Raw genomic sequence first — 17,598 nt, forward strand, 5'->3', positions numbered from 1 at the left:
CAAAACAAATTCCCATGTTGGTGATGTCCAAAAACCTATGAGACCATACCATCTTCCATCTTCATATCCAAGTATAAGGCTTCACATACAATAAGCATTTAATAAATATTTGTTGAATCAAATTGAATTGTTGGATCAGCAGTGCTAAAGGCAGCCCTGCTGTGATTCAATATCGTAGGTCTGTCATCAGAGAGGAGAGAGTGCCATTCTCTGGGCCCTGCTTAGAAAATACAGGTGCAGCCCACAGCGATAGTCTCCATGACACGCCTTGGGGCACAGGCCTTCTGCTGCCTCCAGCCAGCCCGGGGAAACAAGGAGCAGAGATGGCGACGTACAGGGATCTGGCTGTAAATAGGAACGCTCACCATGGTTCGGTCCTCCTGCATCGTGAAGGGATTGATACAGCCCAGGCAAAGGCAGCGGGCCTCAGGGAGGTCCACAGGGATTCGAGCTGGGTCATGATTCAGGCTGCAGGAGAGATGCGGGAGGGAAGTCCACAGAGAAGGGGCTGATCACCAAGTGCTCCCTTGTCCCCTTGGCCCAGAGGTAAGGGCTAAGACGAAGACCCAAGGCCTTTGTCCTCCGGTCACCTCTCCCCAACCCCCAGGTTGGTGTAATATAAAGAGCCTTTGACTAAACATAGGATGATTCTCTGAAGTACCATCTTCTATTCAAAAATTATATTAAACATACAATTAACATTGTAGTATCAAAGTATTTGCAGAATCCTAGAATCTCAGAGATAGAAGGGGATGTCAGAGGCAACCTGGTCTGGCTCTGAGGAGGCCTCCCCTGGACATCCCCTTGATAAGTGTTCATCTAGTTTCTACTCAAATACTCTTAATGATGGGAAACTCATGATCTTTAGAGACTGTTCTAATTCCAAGTTTCTCCTTAAATGGAGCTGAAATTTGCCTTTCTGCAACTTGCCCCGCTGCTCCTGTTCCGTGCTCTAGGACCAAGCAGAATAAACACTGCATCTCTTCCACATCACCACCCTTCAAATGCTTGAAGATGGTGGTCATGTTCCCCCATTAAGTCTGATCTTCTCCACCTCAAACATCCCAATTTTTACAGCCTCAAGTAATAACAGCTAACAGTAATGTAGTCCTTTAAGGTTTGCAAAAGCACTTTAATGCAAATAACTCATTTGATACTCAAAACAACTCTACTAAATAGTGTTATTGTTATCATCCCCATTTTACAGATAAGGAAACTGAGCAAGTAGTAAATGCATTAATCATATCTTGCTGTCGCCAGGGTCAGGATTATGAATGTGGTGACTCCATTCTGTAAGTTTAATGCTCTTTCCGTGACATCTTACTACCTTCTAAATAGACAGCCATGGTACAATGGGAAGAACTTTGGACTTGAAGTAGGAAGACTGGGTTCAAGTCTCAGCTCTAATATTTATTAGCTGTATAAGCCACTGAGGCAAGTTACTTCCTTTTTCTGAACCACAGAAATGGAGAAAATAATGCATGGACCATCTATCTTGAAGAGATCTTGTGTGGAAATACTAGCTATGATTATTATTTTGGAGGCATAAGCAGAGGGTTACAAACGTCCTTTGGAAGGCTATTTTTCGAGCCTGTAATTTAGTCAGAAGAGACCCATGTGGACAGCGTTGAGCAAAAAACTCTTCAGGCAACTTCTGTACATGTCTAGGTTTTGAGATCAGTGTTTCACTGGTGATTCTTTTCATAGAAAGTTCTAACAGCAACAATAGTAATAAGTAACAACTCATGTTTATGTAGGAATTTAAAGTGCTTTACATACATTGTCTCATTTGGTTCTCACAACAACCTGGTGATTTCATTGGTGTAGGGAGCTACAGAAGAAACTTCCTCTACCAAGTATATCAGCAACTGTTCAGCAAGTTAGTTGGCGTCTCAGGCTTAGAACTTAAGTGACTTTTCCAGGGTCACACAGCCAATATATGTCAGTGATGGTTCTGGAACCTCACTACAGCCAAACAGCAAGTAATTATTATCTCCATTTTATGGATGGGAAGAAAGAGGCTCATAAAAAGTGGTTTCTTGTTCAGGAGTGTATAGTCAGTAAGGGACAGAGCCTGAATTGGAACCCAGGTCTTCCAAATACAAGGCCAGCACTATCTACATTATGAGCACTCTTTCTATTATTACCTTCACTTGATTTTATTCACAATTTGTTCAGGCTCAGGTCAATTGTCACTGGCTCTTTCTACATAGTTAATATCTTCAACTTTATTTTGTTTTTACTGTGGTAGAGCAACCTTTGAGTTGGGATAGACCCTAGCAGTAATCTGGTCTAATATTCTTCCCCACGTGAATATAGTATGGTGAAAACAATACTTGACTTGAAATCAGAAAACCTAGATTCAAATCTTGGCTTTGCTACTTATTACCTGATTTATTTTGGGCAAGTTCATCTGGGCCTCATTTTCCACATCAATAAAATGAGGAGGGGGCTGTTAGTTGGCGCAGTGGATAGAGAGCCAAATCAGGAGTCAGGAAGACTCAAGTTCAAATTCGGCCTCAGACACTTACCAGCTATGTGTGACCCTGGGCAGGGCACTTAATCCTGTTTGCCTTAGTCTCCTCATGTATAAAATGAGCTGGAGAAGGAAGTGGCAAAACCATTCCAGTATCTTTACCAAGAAAACCCCCAAAAGGGGTCGTGAAGAGTTGGACATAATTGAAAAGGACCAAACAACAACAACGAAAAATGAGGAGGACGGACTTTGTCTCTTTCCTGCCATATATCCTATGATTTTAGCACTCTTCTATAGCTATGAATTTCTATCCCAGTTCCAACACCACCTCGTGTCCTTCAGCAAGTGACGACTCCTGTGATGCTTTATTCTCTCATTTGATAATAGTATTTGCCCAACCTATCTCATAGGTTTGTTGTGAGGAAAGTGCTTTGTAATCTTAATATATTATAGGAACATGAGTTCCTATAGTGGAACACTACAGGACCATAGTATAGTGGAGAGAGGGCTGGGCTTGGACCCAAGATATCAGGCTTCATGGTGACAACCATGTTGTCTTGACTAAAACACACTCCCTCCCTGGGCTTCAGTTTCCTTATCTGTAAAATGAAGGGTTTAGAAAGGTATCTACTGGCTCTACCATTCTAAGATTCTATTATCACTCTTCTCTTATTCTGGGGACCAGATCCTGGACTCACCTGTATGCCCATGGGGACAGGCTCCTCTTGTTGGACATCCACAGCTGCAGGTTGACCTCACATTTGCCTTTGGATGGCTCTGAGCTGTTCCTCAGCTGGGTCACCATCTCCTGAATGCTCCTCTCATATTCTTCCATTAAGGCAAATACCTTCTCCCCTGGCAGCTTCACCCTTTGGACCAAGTCTAAGGGTCCCTGAGCCATTGAGGGAAGAACTTTTGGCCTTGCCGTCCCTTTTCTCTTTCCTTTAGGATTTTGGAGTTTGGTCTTTGGCTGGCCTGGGACACCCAGTGTCAGGGAGAGAAAGATGGAGACAGCAAGGAGTCCAAGCTAAAGAAAGAGCCCATAAGAGTGTTACAATCTAGTTTGATTTAGCAGAGAGCCAAGCCGAGGGCCACAATCCTGAACCTTTGTAAGGTCAAGGAGCAAGAGGCATCCGTGGCCCCACAGCCCTGACCCTGCAAGGTAGCCCAAGGAGAAAAGGATTCCATATTGTCCAGAACCTTCTTCCTTAACTGACTGCTGCAATGTTCAGGCCTCCTGTTGTCTTTCCCTACCCACCCACAAACATATTTAGTACCACTCATTCACACCTATCCACCCATCCCCATTCCCGCTCACACATTTTTTTTCTTTTTTTTTTTTGCTTAGGCAGTTGGGGTTAAGTGACTTGCCCAGGGTCACACTAGTAAGTGTCAAGTGTTTGGTCTGAGGTCAGATTTGAACTCAGGTCCTCCTGACTTCAGGGCCGGTGCTCTATCCACTGCGCCACCTAGCTGCCCCTCACTCACACATTTCTACACATAATCATACACATTCTCTCCTTCCACTAAAACCACTCACACTTATCTTCCATCAACAGTCAACCACCCTACCTCACTTATACCTTTCTTCAATTCCATATGGCTTTATACATACCTACCCGTTCACATTTACCCCTACTCACTCACCCCTATCATAAAATACATAAGATTGCAAAGGAAAACAGTTATATCAAAATAATTATCAAAATATTAAGAAGAGTTGCTCTAGCATCATGAGATTTTCGAGTTTCTAGTTGGAAGGAACTGTTAAAATGATCTAGTCTGTTCTCCTCATTTTACAAATGAGGAAACTGAGGCTAAGAGAGGGGAAGTAGTGCCTTGCCAAAAGCCATATAGACAGTAAGTGGCAAAGTCAAGATCTTACTTAATTCCATACTTCTGTTAGGGACTTGTCATGTTCCTGTTCATTGTCATTGTTGTTATTGTTTAGTCTAAATCTTCGTGACTCTGTTTGGGGTTCTCTTTGCAGAGATACTGGAGAGGTTTATTATTTCCTTTTCCTGCTCATTTTACAGATAAGGAAACTGAGGCAAACAAAATTAAGTGACTTGCCCAGGGTCTCACAGCTATAAGTGTCTGAAGTCAGATTGGAACTCAGGAAGATGGCTCTTCTTGACTCCAGGGCCAGCACTCTATCCATTTTACCACCTACCTGCCCTATCTCCCCAATTATCTAGACTCAGAACTTTGATGTAATGATTGACTCTTCCCTCTCTCTCATCAATGCATCCAATGAGTTTCCAAACCCTATTGATTCCATCTCCAAAATATTTCTTGCATTTATCCTCTCCAATCACATCACCTAATTCCATACCTCATTATCTCTCACCTGGACTATTATGGAAGTTTCCTCATTAGCCTCCCTGCCACTACTGTATTCCCTTTCTAGTACAGCCTTCACACAGCTACCACCTTTATCTTTCCCTAACTCAGAAACCCTCCATTGCCCCTTTATTGCCTATAAGATAAAATGCTCACTCCCTAACTTGTCATTTAGGGCCCTCCATAATCTGGGTCCAAATAACCTTGTCAGCCTTATTTTATATTTCACCCCTAGACACACTCTAAATTCCAAGCAAATTGCATTACCAGTTAATCTCTAATCTTCTACTGCTATCTCTTGCCTCTGTACATTTGCTGGCTCTCTCTCATGCCTGAAATGTATTTCCTCCTTATTTCTACCTATTGGAATCCTTCCCTTCCTCGAAGACTCTGTTTAAATGCCAATTCTTCCATGAAGCCTTTCCTAATTCCTTCCAGATGAAAGTAATCTCTACCTTCCTAATTTTCCTAAAGTGTTTTGTTTGGATCTCTATTTTATCCATAATGCCTCCTATCCCCTGTCCCCATCACATTTTAACTTGTGTTGCAGAATCACAGTTTCTCAGATTTGTTCAAGACCTCAAGAATGATCTAGCTTGAAGAATACCTGAACAGGGAATTCCCCCTACAGCACACCTGATCAGTGGTCGTGCAGTTTTTAAAACACTCCAGTGAGAGAGGTCACTCTATATTCAATCAACTGTCACGTCAACTTTTTAGTATACACGCCTTTTCTCTTCTGACACTGCCACCATCCTGGTGCAGGCCCTTATCAACCCCTACCTGGACCATTGCAATCGTCTCTCCTCATTCTAATTTACCCTCCAGTCAGCTATCAAATTTATCTTTCTAAAGCACAAGTTTGATCATGGCAACCCAACCATTCCATAAATTCCAGTGGCTCCTTATTACCTCTAGGATCAAATATAAAATCCTCTGTTTGACCTTTAAAGCCCTTCGTAACACAGCCACTTCCTACCTCTCCAGTCTTCTTACATATTACTTTCCTTTATGTATTTTATAATCCAGTGACACTCACCTCCTTGCTATTCCTTGTCACTGTACGACCCTTCCTCCCCTCTCACTTGCTCTGGGAACAGTAATCAAATCAATACCGATTGTTTCTGGAAATGTCCCATCATTAGATTGCTCTATGGCTCTACTCATCATCCCTATAACTTCACTTTTCCTTCTTTGGTTACTACTCTCCCTGTTAGAATGTAAACTCCCTGAGGACAGAGACTGGCTCTTCTATATATGCCCCCAGGACTTAGCACAGTGCCTGACATGTAGTAAACTCTTAATAAAGGCTTTTAAATTAAATAACCAATTAATTAGTGTTCCTGAAGGCAGAGATAATAAATATAACTAGCTAGCATTTTATAGTACTTTAAGGTTTGCAAAGCACTTTGCAAACATTATCTCATTTGATCCTCACAATAACTCTAGGAAGTAGGTGCTATTATTATCCCTATTTTACAGATGGGGAAACTGAGACAAGCAGATGCAAAGTGACTTGTCTAGGATCACACTGAGAGTAAGTGTGTGGAACAGGACTATGTCATTCTTCATTTTTGTCTCCTTTGCTTAGTAAATTGAATTGAAATCAAAGTTTTGACATTTACCTTTAATTTCCAGTCTATACCTAATTCTTCCCTAAGTGAAGCTCATAGCTGTAACTGTAATACTATTACAGTTATAATATTAATTATATCTATATATGATTATTACTATATATCTATATATGATTATTATAGTAGTAGCTATGAGCATTGTTTAGGGAAGGAATATGATTATGTATATGATTATTACAGTTACAATTATGAGCATTGCTTAGGAAAGGAATACGATTTTATATCTACATATGATTATTACAGTTACAATTATGAGCATTGCTTAGGGAGGGATTTTCATGTATACATTCATGCATACATATATCCTAGCAATTTCTACAGTACTTTAACATTCATTGAAATGTGAGCTCTTTGAAGGCAGGAACCAGAGTTTCTTTGTGTGAGCAGAGTGTTTAGCACAATGCCTGGCACAGAGTGCATATTCAATAATTGCTTGTTCATTGACTGGCAAATTTTATATATTTGGGAATCAGAGTGGTGTAGCAAAAGAACCCTGGATTCAGAGTACAAATCAAAACAAAACAAAACAGAAAACATCCCCACAGCTTGGCTTTGACCCTTACCACTTGTGACCCTTACAACCTTTATGCCTTTTGTTGTGTGACTTAACCACATGGAGCCTCAGTTTCCTATCTGTCAAATGAGGACATTGAAGAAGACAGTCTCTAATGGCCTTCTAGCACTAAGACTGCATAACTCTGCAAGACCACATAGACTCCTTTCTGTCTGCTATATGAAAGAGTCTTGCAGGGAGTAAAGAAATAGGTATGTTTTCATGTTGCACACCAAGTTGTCAGCATTATAAACAAGCCATCCCTGTTACTGTGGCAAAGGAGATTAAAAATGGCTGCTGACTGGAGGCCGACAAGCGTCTAGACCACTAGGTTCAGCTCCGAGGGTGGGAGGCTTTGAGAATCCACTGTTGTAAGCTTGTTAGCTCAAGGACTGCAGAGAACACAGGACAAAGGGGGCCAATACAACAGGGAGACTTAGCAGATCACAAGAATGAATGACCAGGTCAAGATGACCAGAAGATGAACAGATGCATCAACATGCATGGGCAGTAAGACTGTTACCTGGACAACAGAGGTGCTCCCCTACTGGGTGGTGGATTGAGCATATGTAGAACTGTGCAAGCAATGGGGGCGAGAGATCCAGGACTAATGTTTGAATGACATTTGGGAATGGGTGTGGGAGGAGCAATTTGGGCAAGTGTCATGGGCGGGAGGAGAGTGGGGTTTGGTTTACTGAATTTGTTATCCTGTTTTGGGAGAGAGTTGGGCTCAGATGGCACTTTCAGTTCTCATAGCCTTTAGTCAGAGTGGTACAGGTTCAAGGAAAGTAGATGAATCCAGGTTTGCTTCATATTTCTCTTGTAACTCCCCTTAGCTACGATGGGGCTCAGGGGCAGGGTCTGGGAGCTGTGGGTGGAGTTGGTGCAGTTGGCAACATGGCACTTGACTGATTGTTGGTCTTCGGGGAGCTGATTATATGGTGGGTTCAAGATGCTGTAGAAGAGAGGACAATAATACTTACATACTAGGAATCCAAATTACAGATAGGGAAAAGGGAGATTTACAAGCTACTTTAAAACAGTTAACATGTGGGGCAGATACTTGTTCCTGGGGAAAGAAGATTGTTCTTCCATTAAGGAGGAATTAGAAAGCTTAGTTGATAAACATTGTAGCAGAGCTGCAATTGGAAATCAATGCTTGGGACAAATAACACAAAACAAGCCTTTAAATCAATTTTTTAAAGATACATTCAGTTTGGCCTAGGTGAGGAAAAAACACTAAAATACTTCCTGCTATGGGGAGGAGCTTACCTAATTAGAATTTGGTCTCTGGAAGGAAGTACTATGCTTCCTAATTTAACTAGTTACTATTGCTAACTAGATATAAGAATTAGTTATTTCTATCCTACTGAATGTCTGTTTCCTGGGACAAAGTCCTGGTGGCTTTAACCTAGTTACAGCCCTTCATTGTAGTCTTTATAACTTGAGTAATAAGAGGAAAGGAATCTGCAAAGGGAGGGGGAGGGTGCTGCTCTGGCAGGTTTTGATGCCCCAGATCACTGAAATGAGGAACAGACATATATAAAAAGGAGAAATGGGATCAAGAGCTAGGTGGGTTACCCCTTAAGCAAGATAAGGAAGCCTGAAAGTAAACTGGTGAAACACAAGAGTTAACAAAGGAACAATTGTGGAAGTTAAATCCGGAGCTGGGGGCAGAGACTGAAAGATATCAGGCTTTCATTCATTGCCATACTATCTATGACCGTGGGAATATTAAACATTACCGAAAGAATTATAGGATGCCTAGGAGAAACAGGAGAAAGGAGCTCATGTTTATGATGGGACAGCATTGCAGAATAAATGAATTGTGTTGCTGACTTCCCTGAAGGGAAGAAAGAAAGTCTGGGACACGCGGCAAAAGTAAGCCTGAAGGAGTTTCTTGGGAGACTGTTTCACTAGGATCCCTGAAAGCAGGATGATAAATCCTCTCCTCTAAGAGAGCTCTTGGGGCATGTTCTATGATTGTCCCAGAAAAGGAGACAAGAGAGAAAATAGCTGATAAGTTTATCTTAGGGAAATAAAAGCTCCAGGCCTGAGGTCCCAGAGCAAAGGACTGAGGCTAGGAGACAGCTTAAAGTCGTGACATGGTCAAGGCGAGTTAAGTTAAGGCGGGGAAAGCCCTTGGAATCCTGTGAGGCTGAACAGGCACAGAGAGGAGAGTAGGAACTTGGAACAGCCGGTGCTGCTTTGCCATGAATTTTGTTTGGCATACTGCCCATTACAAATGGGGTGTGTGTGTGTGTGTGTGTGTGTGTGTGTGTGTGTGTGTGTGTGCCTTATCCACAAGACACAGAGAAGAGTCTGTATCACTGGTCAAAGCCCATAGGGGATGGAGGAGAGTAGCAGGTAGGCAGGAGCCAAATAAGGTTGCAAAGAGTGGAAGAAAGGAGACTTCTTCCAAAGTGGTGAGCAGCCCTGAAAAAAAGGAGGAAGTCTTCCCCAAACTGCATCAAGTTCTGTTTCATGTAATCATCAGGTTATAGGTTTAGAGTTGGAAGAAAATTAACAGGCCATTGAGGCTGATACCTTCTCTCCCTTTTTTATACTGATGAGGAAACTGAAGCCCAGAGTCAGCATTTAATAAATGCTTGGATTATAAGGTTTTAGCTGCCTTACCTCTCGACTCTTTAAGTCCAATACCTAGGGTCACAAAGCTAGTAAGTGCCTAAAACAGGATTTAAACCCAAGTCTTCCTGACATCCGTGCTCTAGCCTGAAAAAAGTCTACAAAGGTTTAACCTCGTTCAAGAAATGATAGCTTTGAAAGCTGGTTCAGTATTAAATGTATCTGTGGGTGTTCAGATACGCGCTTATGTGAAAATGATTTAAATGTATGTACACTGGCATGTTAGAGAATACTCTATTTTGGGAAAAGTACTTTTTTTCTTTCCTTTTCTTTTTCTTTCTTTTCCTTTTTTTTTTTTTTACAAGTTGCGTTGTACAAAAGACCTTGGGTAATGGTGGGAAATTATGTTGGCTTCTAACTGAGTACTTGGGCAGAAGTAGATGAAGGTAGGATAAAAAAAAAAACTATGAAATTCTATCAGGGCTGGAGTAAAAAAAATGGTGATCATGGGGAGGGAAGTGATGATTCATATGATTAATAAATTCAGAGGTCCTTGGATTTTGGTAATTTGCAAGTTGATTTTTAGATGACTACTTTTTCATACTTGACCCACATAGGACAATAAATTTCAGCCCTTAATTAATTGTAGTGGTGCTACATAAATTTGTGGATCAGTATATGAGCTGTGAGTAAACTTTTTCTACATTTTGCTTATTTGGTCTTATTAATTAGAATTCTTTACAGTTATAATTTTGTTAAATGTGTATTTAGTAGAATGAAATTTTAATTTATTTCTGGAAATTGAAATTTCATATGATTGTAATTGGATGTAATTAATAGGCTCGTAGATATAGATCAGGGAGAATATCTCACCCAACCTCCGCATTTTAAAAATGAAGAAACTGAGGCCCAGAGAGGTGATTCACCCTGTGTCACATAGGTGGTAATTGCAAAACTGTGTTTTGAATCCAGGTCCTCTGACTCCAAATCCACCCTTTCCCCATCCCTGCATTACATTGTAGCTCATTGTTTAGATTAAAATTGACCTCAGTGGCATGTAGGATACCCTGCTGATGGGAAAAAGGAGTCCTCCCTACGGGAAGTGGCATGTCACTTGTCATCTTTGGTGGTGAATCTCCTATCTCCCATGGACTATTTAATTGGGAAACCAGGCGTTAACAATCTGGACATAGAGAGTGTGGTGTGGAAGGCTAGCTGGACTTGGATTTGAATCTGGGCTTGAATCTCGTCTTTGACACTTGTGGAAGCATGAAGTTTCTCACATAACCTCTTAGGGCCTCAGTTTCTTCTACTATAAAGTGGTAATAATAATGCCTGAAGCTCCTATTTCAAAGGGATATTGAGAAGAAGTAATATATGTGAAGTGCTCCCTAGCATTAAAGCACAATATGAGGTTTGGGTATTTTTCTTGATGTAGGAATTGGGAATTCAAATAATATTTGTGGATAAGCTCTTTTGTAAGCACGTGATAAGTTGTTTTTGAGACAAACCTGAGTTGTTGTTGTTGTTTGGTCATTTCAATTCTGTCTGACTCTTTTTGACTCCATTTGGGTTTTTTGTTTTTTGTTTTTTCTTTTTTTGGTGAGGCAATCGGGGTTAAGTGACTTGCCCAGGGTCACACAGCTAGTAAATGTCAATGGTCTGAGACTGGATTTGAACTCATGTCCTCCTGACTTCAAGGCCAGAGCTCGATCCACTGCCCTGCCTAGCTGCTCTACAAACCTGAATAGGTATATTTTAAAACAATATTATAAGGGGCAGCTAGGTGATACAGTGGACAGAGTACCAGCCTTGGAGTAGGGAGGACTTGAGTTCAAATCTGCCCTCAGATACTTACTAGTTCTGTGATCCTATGATCACCTAACTTGCCACAACAAACAAACAAAACAGACTCCCAAAACAAAACCCAATATTGTAAAACCAATAGCACTAAAGTGGAGGTAGGTTGGAGATAGTAGAAGGTGGAGAGTCAGAGTAAACAATACACCCAGAGTGAAGAGATAATATGAAATAAGACTGTGGAGAACTGTCATTGTAGTATATAGGGACCATTCAGCCATGACCATAAAATAAAATTACTGAAGGGAAAGTGATGATTGTTCTGAGTGGCTGATGGGATAGAAGGCAGTTTAGTGGCAGATGAGGTAACACCAGAGGGATTCTGATTTTGACTAAGTACAATGTCTTATTTCCAAGAAGGCATAACAGAAAATAAACAAGTAGATTTATGGTTATTAGGTAGAGCCAGATGTTCATTTCTACATTCCCAAAGAGAAGAAGAATGTAGTCCATAGGTGGTTACATGGATTTAAGGTATGGAAGCATGCCTCGGCACAGCACATGAACAGCTTTAGCGACCAGTCTTAGAGACCACGAGAACTGGCTGTTTTATTATCTGGAGAGTATCAGAGATGAGGGTTGTGCCAGAATCCCCCAAATTTTTTAGACTTGTGGACAGGATGTAGCAAGGATAACCTTGCAACTAATCCCATTAAAAGTGTGGATGATATTGACCTGATCCCTAGCTCCCTAGGTAGGGATGAAAGTTTCTCTTGCTGGTGGGTCAAGACAGCATCTATAGGGAAGGAGAGTGTGGCTACTCCACACTTGGTAATTCTCTTCTGTTAGTGGGGCATTCCCCACATCCTCGTTTCCATGTGAGGGAAATGGAAGAACTTTGGGAGATCCTGGAAAAAAATGCAACTTTCTACCACTCAAAGTCATCTGGGCAAATTGGGAACCACATCGTGATGGGGAAGCTTCTGGACATGGTCAGAGCTGGCACAGGGAGAATTGGGTGCAAATGGCACAGAGTATATACCTGGTTGAGGGCCCTTCTATTCACTTTGTATGTGTTTTGTGTTTGCTTATATGTGTACCTGTTGTTTACCCCAATAGAATATAAGCCCATTGAAGACAGGGACTGTTTCATTTTTGCTCTTGTATTCCTGGTGCCTTGTACAGTGCCTGGTACAAAGTAAGTGTTTAATAAAGTCTTATTGATTGATTCATTGACTGATATGCTACTCAAATATTTGGAAGGAGAATGGGTTAGCTACCGTAGGCCCAGCCATGGTCTCTTGCTCAGTCCATTGGAGAGATTTCCTATATGGCCATGTGTAATCTGTTGTTGTTTAGTTGTTTCAGCCATATATGACTCTTCATGACCCAATTTGGGGTTTTCTTGGCAAAGAAACTGGTTTGCCATTTCCTTCTTCAACTCATTTTATAGATGAGAAAAGTGAGGAAAACAGGGTTCAATAGGTTCTAGGGTCACACAGTACGTGTCTGAGGCTAGATTTGAACTCAGGAAGATGAATCTTCTCGACTTCAGGCCTGGCACTCTATCCACTGCACTACCCTGCCATCCTTGAAGAAATCATAGGACCCATTAAAAAAATGAGTAGAAAGGAACAGGGCTTGCTCCAGGTTACACTGTGTCACTGGCAGAATCTGGAGTAGCACCTAGGTCTCTTGACCATTCCACGCTCTTTTCTTTACACAACACTGTCTCCCCTTCTTTGCCAGCGTGACATTAACTATCCAAAATGAAATATGAAGCAGTCGGTCGAGCTTTTAGTTGGGTTCATATGCTGCGTTTTTGGAAAGACTAGGTGATTGGGAAGACTTTGCTAGGTGTCGTGCAGATGTTGTATCTTTTAGACACGGCCTCAAAGTGGGGAGTTTCAGCCTTGTCCAACTCCACTCCATCACAGAGGGTAGGAGAGTTGAAAGTAGTTACGTGCTTGGAATCATGAGAGATCTAGGTCTAATCCTGCCTCAGATAACTTGATAGCTGTGGGACCCTGGGCAAATCATTCACCTTTCCTGAACCTTATTCCCTTTGTAAACCTCTATGTATCATATAGTACAACTGTGTTATTATCAGATTAAGATACTGAAGGCACCTTAGAAATCATCAAGGCTAACCTCTTCATTTTACAGAGGAGGAAACTGAGGCCCAGAAAGGGTAAGTGATTGACCTAAGACCTCACAGACAGTGTGGATAAGTGACAGACAAAATTTGAACCCATGTTTTCTTCATTTCCATTGCTTTGAATCTGCAGCCTGAGGACTGTGATCCAACCCTCTTAATAGTCAGCCGCTGGCAAATGTTATAAAACTAGGCTCTGTTCCTTCCTTGGCCTGAGGGACCTCCCAGGCATGAAGGGAGAAGAGGGGACTCGTGAAGGAATGTTTCTCTGATGGACTGTACTTCCAGGCCAGACAGTCCCAGCCATGCACCAATAAGAAAGAAATAACTGGGCCCCAAGATCCCTAAATGGGGGGAAGGGGAGAGAAGCAGAAGGATAGGGGTGAGGGACAGCCACGTACCAGAGTGTGAGCTGAAGGCATTGTAGGGAAGCAGTCGATGACAGCAGCAGCAGCAGCAGCAGCAACAGCAAGGATGCCTCCCTTGGACTGGCAGAGAGAGGATGGAACAAGGCAATTACAGATAAAAAGGGGTGTGTTTGTGGGGACTAGGGGGGTGGGATGGTTCAGAGCCTCAGCCCCTGACCATGTCTGGCCTAGATTCATGTTGGCAAGAGAGGGGGGCCGTGGGCAGCCTCGGAACCTGCCCAAGGTGCTGCCTGGGCTGTTGACAAAAGGACAATGTCCTGTGTGTCTGGTGGAGCCTGGCTGGACAGCATCTCTGCTCTTGGCTTGTGGCCACCTGACCACCAGCACCCACAGCACAGGCTGAGACAATCAGGTTCCCTGGATGGACTTTGGGGGGAGGGTGAAGGTTGGGGAGGTGCGGTCAGAAGAGCAAACGTCCTCAGCAGTTTCTTTGGCTGCAGCTGGAGCCCAGCCTAATCTTACAGGGAAACAGCTCCTGAGCTCTGCAAAGAAGCCATGTTTTCAACAAGAATCGGGAGGTTTGTGCTGTAATTCCTGCTCTGCCACTAACCTATCCTGTGACCTTGGGCAAGTCACTTCCAATTTCTCAGCCTTAATTTATCTGAATGTAAAATGAAGGGTCTGGAACAGACAGTTCCTGACATCTTCTGCAGCTGTAACGCTCAATGCTCAATGCTCTAAGATGCCTTCAGCTCTGACCTTCTATGTTCAAAGATGCATTCGCCCCTGACATTCTACATTCCATATTCTAATATCTATTTCAGCTCTGACATTCTACGTTCTGTGTTCTAGAGTCAATTTTAGCGTTGACATTCTATGTTCTGTGTTCTAAGGCCTGTCTTAGCTCTGGCATTCTAGATGGGATAGAGAATGTATCCTTTTATTCAGAGGAAATATCAGGTATTTCTTAAAATTAGAGAGATATGGAAGTGGCATGATTATTCCAAAGACTTCGAAGACTGCAGTTGTTCTCAACTTTGTTTAGAGGAAAGTTCCTAACCTGTGAGATGGAAGTATGCCTAGAGGAGGGCCACCCGGATTGTGAGGGGGAATTGAGACCATATTCTATGATGACTGGTTGAAGGAACTCTTCCAGGCCGCAAAGTCTGGGGCAGGGTGGGGTGGTAGTGGAGAGATGATGATAGCTCCCTTAACATATTCATATGGCAGAGGGATTGAACTTGTTCTGCTAGGCCCTGGAAGAAAGAATTAATAACAATGAGTAAAAGTTGCAGAGAAGCAGATTTAAGCTGGAGGTAAGAAAAAAAAATCCTTAATAATTAGAACCATCTAAAAGTAGAATGGGTAGTTTTCCCCTCACCAGAAATCTTCAAGCAAAGGGTGGATGACCATGTGTCAGGGATATTACAGAGAGGATTCTTGCTCAGGTACCAAGTGGACTACATAGGCCACAGATTTAGGTAGGTGCCATTATTATCCCAATTTACAATTGAGGAAACTGAGGCAGATAGAGTGACTTGACTAGGGTCATATACACTAGTATGTGTTGTAGGCTAGATTTGAATTCAAGTCTTCTGACACCAAGTCCAGCATTCTCTCCACTGCACAGACTTAGCTGCTTCTTATTTAGGTAAGAGTATACAAAACATGCTCCTTATTGTACTCTTATGTGGAAAATGATGCAAATATTATTGTCTCCATTTTACAGATTGGGAAACTGAAGGTCAGAAAAAGCAAAATGACTCATTCTGGATCCCATAGCTAGCCAGCAGCAGATGAAACCCTTGAACCCAAATCTTCAGCCTGCTAGGCCAGGTCTCTTCCTACTGTACCAGCCTCCCAACAAGGCTCTTCTGTGAGCAAGGCCTGGGGGGTCTGGCAGAAGGAAGGCAGGAAATAGATCTGGGGAGGCAGCACATCATGCCCTCCCCCAAATGGGTGACAATCTGTGGGAGAGCAAGGGGAGGGGCAAGGAGGTTGTGCCTTAGGACATGTTTTCAGAGTCATCTTCCTTACAAAGTTTCCAGTGATAGAGCTGAGCCCTGCTTGGTATTTGACCAAATATGGTGGTATTTCCCCATATCGTTCTGCCCTTGCCAGCTCTTCAGTCATATAGTGCAAACCTCCCCTGGACCCATCCATCTTGTGACATTCCAAAGTGGTTCTCGTCCTACAAATGAGCTTCACTTTCCTGCCTTCTTCCCTTTCCTATAAATAACCCTGGGTGGGGGTTGGCAGGACTGGAGAGCTGTGGGACTTTGTCCTCAGCCTTCTGCCTCTTCATCCCTCTCTATATTCTTTATTATTGAGCAGGAGCACAGGGGTCTGTCTATCTGATCCCTCCCGTCACTAAGGAGTCTGAGGACCTTTTCCCTCTAGGTCTCTGATCCCATATGATTCCCATGATCATCTCGTTCACAGTGATACACAGGTGACTTTCCATTCTACTCATTATTAAAGACTTCATTCCACTTCCAAATTTGGAATCAATTGCATGACTTGGGAGACACTGGCACAGGACCACCTAGCATGGCATGCCAGCATCAAAGAAAGCACTGTGCTCTACGAGCAAAGTAGAATTGCAATAGCTCAAAAGAAACATGAGACGTACAAATTTAGAGACATTTCCATCCCAAATGTTCATATGGACTATTTGTGCCTGAATTGTGGTAGAACCTTCTGGGCTTGTATCGGTCAGATCAGCCACAATTGGACACACTGTACCTTGACTCCAACATAGTGAGGTCATTTTGATCCTCTTCGAGAACAGAGGATAACAACCAACCAAAGACCTCACGAAGCTCATAAAATAGATAGGGCTTTAGAACACAAAATATAGAATGTCAGAATTGGAAGGAGACTCGGAACATGGAACATAGAATGTCAGAGCTGGAAGTAGCCTTAGAAGTTAGAATATAGACTGCCAAAGTCTATAGACTTAGAATATAGATTTTAGCTCTGAAATTGACCTTAGAACATAGGACATGGAACGTCAGAGCTGAAAGGGGCCTTGGAACATAGAACATACATCCAGTATGTTCTTCAGTCAGCTGGAAGATGACGTAGAACAGATTGTCAGAGTAGGAAGTAGCCTTAGAACATGGAATATCAGATCTATCTACCAGATAGATCCCCTGTGCTCCCCAGACCTTAGACCATAGAACACAGGGTTTCAGAACAGGAAGGTGCTTTAGAACATAGAATGTCAGAGCTGAAAGTGACTTTGGAACCTAGAACATAGAATGTCAAAGCTGGAGGGGCATTTAGAACACAGAGCACAGAATTTCAGAGCTAGAAGAGACCTTAAAAGACGAAACACAGAATGCCAAAAGACTTTAGAACATGGAAGATAGCAGAAGTAGGAAGTGGAACTTTGTCTCTGGAACCCACCCAAAGCTTTTTCTATGGCAGCACTTATTCTCTCATACCACCAAGACAAGGCTGGTCTTGCAGAAAGTCTGACATAGACAAGACTTGCTTTAGGTGTTTCTTGCTTCCCTTTGCAAATATCCTTTGCTCCAGTCCTCCGTCGCTGCACAATGGAATTGGAGGATCTCAAAGTCGGAGGGGAAGCTCAGGAGGCCACCTATTCTCATAAATACTGAAAATCTCCTCTACATCTCCCTCTGCAGACCTCTAGTGATAGGAAATTCACCATTGGC

General features: G+C 42.5%; 1 protein-coding gene across 1 annotated transcript; it reads right to left on the minus strand.

The window, feature by feature from the left end:
* Window positions 1–14,989, minus strand: IL17B (interleukin 17B). The gene is made up of 4 exons (XM_027841659.1): window positions 14,976–14,989; window positions 13,949–14,035; window positions 3,175–3,503; window positions 1–468 (listed from the first exon to the last, which is right to left on the minus strand). The coding sequence occupies exons 2-4, from the start codon at window positions 13,967–13,969 to the stop codon at window positions 222–224; spliced, it is 597 nt and encodes a 198-aa protein (XP_027697460.1). The 5' UTR covers window positions 13,970–14,035; window positions 14,976–14,989; the 3' UTR covers window positions 1–221.
* Window positions 14,990–17,598: the final 2,609 nt, after the last annotated feature.

This window comes from Vombatus ursinus, unplaced genomic scaffold (assembly GCF_900497805.2).
Source record: "Vombatus ursinus unplaced genomic scaffold, bare-nosed wombat genome assembly UNPS02014863.1, whole genome shotgun sequence".
Taxonomy (NCBI): domain Eukaryota; kingdom Metazoa; phylum Chordata; class Mammalia; order Diprotodontia; family Vombatidae; genus Vombatus; species Vombatus ursinus.

Coding starts and splice junctions, on each gene's coding strand:
- IL17B (XM_027841659.1), bottom strand. CDS start 13,969: ATGCCTTCAGCTCACACTCTG. Junction 3,504..13,948: donor TGCCTTCAGCTCACACTCTG/GTACGTGGCTGT, acceptor CTCTTTCTTTAG/CTTGGACTCCTTGCTGTCTC. Junction 469..3,174: donor CTGTCCCCATGGGCATACAG/GTGAGTCCAGGA, acceptor TCTCTCCTGCAG/CCTGAATCATGACCCAGCTC.